The sequence below is a fragment of the Sabethes cyaneus genome, chromosome 2 (genome assembly GCF_943734655.1).
Source record: "Sabethes cyaneus chromosome 2, idSabCyanKW18_F2, whole genome shotgun sequence".
Taxonomy (NCBI): domain Eukaryota; kingdom Metazoa; phylum Arthropoda; class Insecta; order Diptera; family Culicidae; genus Sabethes; species Sabethes cyaneus.
Window position 1 is genome coordinate 177,597,615 of NC_071354.1, and position 5,832 is coordinate 177,603,446.

The 5,832-nt window shown below is 36.9% G+C and overlaps 1 protein-coding gene across 1 annotated transcript; it reads left to right on the top strand.

Moving 5' to 3' along the window:
* Positions 1 to 3,588: 3,588 nt before the first annotated feature.
* LOC128738629 (GTP-binding protein Rhes-like) lies at positions 3,589 to 5,065 on the top strand. Its single transcript, XM_053833916.1, has 2 exons — positions 3,589 to 4,070; positions 4,730 to 5,065. Exons 1-2 carry the CDS (start codon positions 3,672 to 3,674, stop codon positions 5,063 to 5,065), a joined length of 735 nt encoding a protein of 244 aa, XP_053689891.1. The 5' UTR covers positions 3,589 to 3,671.
* Positions 5,066 to 5,832: the final 767 nt, after the last annotated feature.

The following is a 5,832-nucleotide window of genomic DNA, read 5'->3' on the forward strand; positions in this document are numbered from 1 at the left end:
TGTTGAATCAAGCTGTTAGTTGAGTCGAGCAGCCGATTCGAATAGTCCAATCGAGTAGTTGAGTCAAGCAGTTCATTCGAGCAGTCGAGTCGAGCAGTTGTGTCGAGTAGTCCAGTCGAGCAGTGGAATCAAGCAGAATTGAAAAAGTACTATGCCACCTAGCGTTTGAAATTTCGTACCCTGTTTGCAAAAACTAATTCAGGGTATTAAAGTATTTTATAAAGTTTTTGTCCTACCGTTGCACAATGAGCAAAAACGAGCTCGTAATCCCAAGAATCAAAAGCCGCTTGTTTGGAATCTTACAAGATACCTATTCTTATGTAAAAAAGTGCAGGGAATCGATTGGTGATGGGTTCATCCTGCGCAGACTTCGGGAAGTGGTCCATTTTGCCCTATTTTACCCAAAAATCATGTTAAAAGCTAATTAAACAGTATAAACACTTATTTGCCGCCCGTGAAACGAACTCAAATAGCTTCCAAATTTTGTTAAAACATCAGAAGAATCAAATTCCATCCATTCCATACTGTGCGAAATGCAGGTATTTTGCCCAATTCACCCCTAAATACATAGTAGAACCTAATTAGAGCGTATTGTAGTAGTATCGGGAGTATTGTATAACATATGATGCACATTTCAGCTAAAGTCACGCGAAAGCTTAACACAAAATTCGCTGGTATTCTTTACCCAACGTAATGTTGTCAAATCTCCCGTTAGATTTCTTCGTTACATGACGAAAAAGCAACAATCTTAGTATTTTGTATGGCACCACTGGCTTAATAAGAGAAAAAGGAAAAAGAAAGAGTACGAAAATCGCCCTGGCGCATGAAATACCCGAGCAGGAGCGAAGAGCAAAATAATATCAAAACTATATCAAACTAAGGTATAATACTATATTTAGTTATTGAATAGATATGGAGATACATTGATATTTTGTTATTGAGTAGATATTTAAAATCTTGTTTGTAAGATGAGTTTAATAACTGATTTTGTTATCATATCTTATTGTGATCTTAAAATGACATTCGATATATTTCATTAAATTTTTTTTATTGATTAAAGGAATTTTAAATTATAAATATTTGATAAAACAATTATTTAATATGTCATATGCTACTGCATTTGTTTTTCAATACCTTAATAATACTAAAATACGTTATTCCAAATTCTGAATACAGTCATGTTATTGCTTTGTTATTCAAATAACACAAGTAGTTATTCTTTTGGCCTTAAAGGAACAAAATTTTGGTGTTATTTTTTGTTATTTTACCAACTATGTCAGCCAAGACAAGATCAAATTTTGATATGAGTTATTCAATTTCCATAACACATTTTGAAATTAATTTGCTCTTCGCCCCTGCTCGGGTAGATGCACTCTGAAAAATCGATACGTTCATTTACTGGTATAATTTTGGAAACATCTGGTTTGCAGTCGGCGAGCATTTCGTCTTATTTTTAGAATAAAATAAATAAAACTTGCCAGATTTTTTGATGAAATGACTTATATGAGTAAAAGTCGCAGAAACACAAATTTTAAGTGAAAAGTTCGGTAGGATGAAAATAGAATTCAGCATGAAGGAAGGGTAAATGAGGGGCCTGAGAATAAATCCATGCTAAAGTCACTTGACATCGAATGGCGCCGTCGTATTTATGTTTATTCAAAAGTTGCGCCCAATTACCTATAGGTTGGAATTATATTTGGGAGAAATCATATATACAAACTTAATATGCCATGTAGCTCTTGAGATGACTTCAAATGCACAATTTGTTTTGTGTCGTTTATAAATCTATTTTTATTATGTGGGTCAAAACTTGCGTAGTTACATAAAAGCCTTGTAGGATCACATAACAATTACACAAAGAGTTACATAAGATCGTATGTATAGTAAGAAAAAATCGCATTCATTACTATACATAAATAAAACAGTGTCGTAACAGTTGCAATATATGATCCTTGAGAGTTGTTTATCAATAGTTAATCATTTCATTTATAATGCGGATCGTATAACCCGTTTAAGTAAATCAACTTTTTTTTGTTTTAACAGAATAGATATATGTACAGGAGTTAGACAAAATGATCGGGACAGGCAAAATTTTGATGAAATTCAAACGGCCATAACTTTTACAAAATTGAACATTTTTAGATGAAACTATTTTAAAATTTGCAATAGTCAGCGGTCACCGGAGATATTCCGGGTTGTCTGGGGGTATGTCAAAAACTGATTTTTTTAATCGCCTGTATCTTTTTCTGTCATGGAAATTTATTAATTTTTGTATTGTATCCCAAAACTAGATTTTATTTCCAGTCGATTGGTCGAAAAAGAATGGAAATCCGACATATGGCCGACAAATACTGAGATATGGCCATTTTGGTGAAATCAGTTCTGGAAATGTTACCAGTAATATATTACCTTTATGACCATTTTAAAACATGACCAAAACCATTCCAATATAGATGTCAAACTTCAAAAATTTACGAGGGTTGAAAATCCTAAAGTTTGACACCCATATTGACATGATTTCGAATATTCCTTGAAACGACCACTTCCGCCGGGGTACCTAGAACCTGCTACAGGGTTGCTATGGCACGCTGCGGACCTGGAAATGCTTCCAGTGTATATGGATCATAAAACCTTAACGTTTGATGCTCATATTGATATGGTTTGCGTCATGTCCTAAACTGGCCAGAGCAATAGATGTTACTAGTACTGATTTCACACAAATGGCCGTAACTTGGTTGCTTCTCGTCGGATTTCCGTTCTTTTTTCACCAATCGACTGGAAATGAAATCTAGTTTTGGGATAAAATATGAATATGGATAAATTTTCATGACAGAAAAAGATACAAGCAATGAAAAAAATCAATTTTTGACAGACCCCCAGATAACCTAGAATATCTCCGGTCTCCGCAGACTATTGCGAATCTTGAAATATTTTAGAAAAACTAGAAAGATTTTCCCGCAGAATGCAATTGGTTTCATCTAAAAATGTCCAATTTTGTGGAAGTTATGGCCGTTTGAATTTCATCAAAATTTTGCCTGTCCCGATCATTTTGTCTAACCCCTGTATATGGCCTCCACTTTTGTGTGTACAGGCCGTTTTGACACATTTTATAAGACATTTTAGTTTTGTATTTCGTGATGTATAACTTAGTTACAAATGAGATATGTATCATATTAAACGATTTGCTGGGGGATAAAATATGTATTGGTCAAAAACTATGACTTAATCAAAATAAATAATTCAATAATAGTTATAGTGTCTCAACATTGTCTGTAGTGAAAGAAATCTGAATTCTAAATCCGAGGTCAGTAGGGGTCCGTAACGTTGCTTGGTTTATAAATCCAGATGAGAATGTATTTCAGTTTAAATCATAGGTATCTAAGGAAAAATGATATTTCCTGTACCTACTAAATTTTTACGAGATTCATTTTCAAACATAAAAGCGCAAAATCAAATATGCTAACCATTTAACTCCTTTTCGTTTCAGCTGAATAGCTAGTAGTATATTCGTTTTCTGTCGAAACCGAGCAATTTCCATTAAACTCACGTTCGCTCCAGGCGGAGTATCCAGTTACGAACCAGCCGGCGCCACCGTTCACCGGACACCGGGAGTATTATTCTATCAACCCGACGAGAGTAGAAAAACCGCAAAAATTGCGCTCACACAAACAATGCCCGGAACCTGCCACAGGCTCCGCATTCCGTCGCTAGGCAGCAACAAGTCGGCCAAGAACGATTGCTGCGAGCAGGAACGGTCAGCGGTGCCGAAGCGGGAATGCCACCGGGTGACGATGATGGGAGCGGCTCGGGTTGGCAAGTCATCCATCATTTCGCAGTTCCTGTACGAGAAGTACTTGTCACGGTACAAGCAGACAATAGAGGAGATGCACCGAGGTGAGTACGAACTACCGGACGGCTCCTGTCTGACCCTGGACATACTAGATACCTCCGGGTCGTATCAATTTCCGGCGATGCGGGCACTGTCTATCAACACGAGCGGTGCTTTCTTACTGGTCTATGCCGTCGACGATGGAGAAACATGGCACGAAGTCGAACGCCTAAGAGAGCAGGTGGGTCAAATTTCACAGTGCAATGAATGGTGGGTGGGAGGGCGATGACGTTCAGAAGAAATGTCCATAAATCTGAAAGTTAGAATGAAGACTGACACTTGATACCGGGATGGAAAGTGAGCGTGCTTGTTGTTATCTGCAGTGATTATTTTGATCGAGATTAACATCTCTATTAGTATCGAACCGGTTTCATGCCATGCTGCTATTGTCATGTACTTTAATTTGATTTAATTATTGAATTTCAAATTTGAACGCAATTAAAAGAGTATTCTGGAATACGCTTATTTTTAGAGTTCTATTTCTTGAATAAAATACGATTTACACGAACGCCTCACAGAATGATGAAATTGAACTTTTACGTTTCGTGTTTGTTAAAAATAGCACCCATAATTACTTACCAGAATTACGTCTTTTACCAGTTTCTTTAGAGACTGTCAGAAATAAAAATACTTCTACTCTTTATGTGTGGTTAAAATGGTGTTCAGTAGAATTCAAGAGGGTTTATTATTAGTTCCTCAATTTTTATAATATATTTTTGCTCTAAAGGGTTTCCTTTGAATATTTAGATTAGAATTATATTTCACTGGTTATACGATGAAAATTTAAATAATTAGGCTAACAAGTTATATAGCACATTAACAACCGATTCTATCTTCCAGATTGTCGAAGCTCGTGGTCTGTTTGTCCCGATTGTAATCGTCGGCAACAAGTGCGACGTCCAGGAAGAGAATCGCCAGATACCGGTGAATGTTGCCCGAGCGAAGGCCACCCTGGAGTGGGGTTGCGGCTACGCGGAATGCTCAGCAAAGAACAACGAAGGAATATTGACCGTCTTCAAGCAGCTGCTGCGACAGGCCAACATCGAGTACAACCTTAGTCCGGCGGTTCGGCGACGAAGAAAATCCTTGCCCAGCTACTCGAGCCAAACGCAGCAGAAGGGATCGGCGCACTCGGCAAAGTATTACTTGAAGCGGCACTCGTGCTCGGTTCAGTAAATCCACCAAAAGCCGCGAACGAAAGTTTCAAAGAACGGAGAATGCGTAGGGGGGTCGTTCTAAACAGAAACAAAGTGACATTACCACCTTCGAATGAGGAATCGAAACGACGACAACTTATGGTCTGAGCAACAAATCGAAATACACACTTGAATAACAGGTGACTGCAGGGCGCACCTTTTGAATATTTACTCATATTAACCCATTGGATGTTTGATAGAAACAGTGTTTTTGGGGTTTAGAAGAATGTGAGAATTGAAGTCATTATTAGTTTTATTAAATGTTGTAAACGACTATGCACTCAGAGCATTTGTGGAAACCAAATACAAATAATTTAATTGGGATCATTTGTGCAAAAAATTTGGAATTTTTAGGAAGATTATACACCAAAAACGATTAAAAGTGTTATATTAATAGGAAATTTCTCACTTTTTAAATATTTTCGTTTGAAAGAAAGCCTTTTAATAATAAAATATTGCAATTATTTATAAAGCAGCAATAAACAGCATCGTTTTAACTTGACAGGTTCATCTTTCAGTAGACAACGACCTCTGAGCTTTGAGTCAATTGGTAAACGGCTACCTAATTTAACGACATTCACGCAGCTGGGGATAATTGCTATGCTAGACGGTCATAATCGATTTATTAGACCCACATAAAATATTGAGTATTGCTAATCATAATTGCCGGTTTGTTTTTATCTGCCGAATAATTCCGAAATTACATACTTTACACGTACGGTCTATCGCTCGCATCAGTGCAAAGAA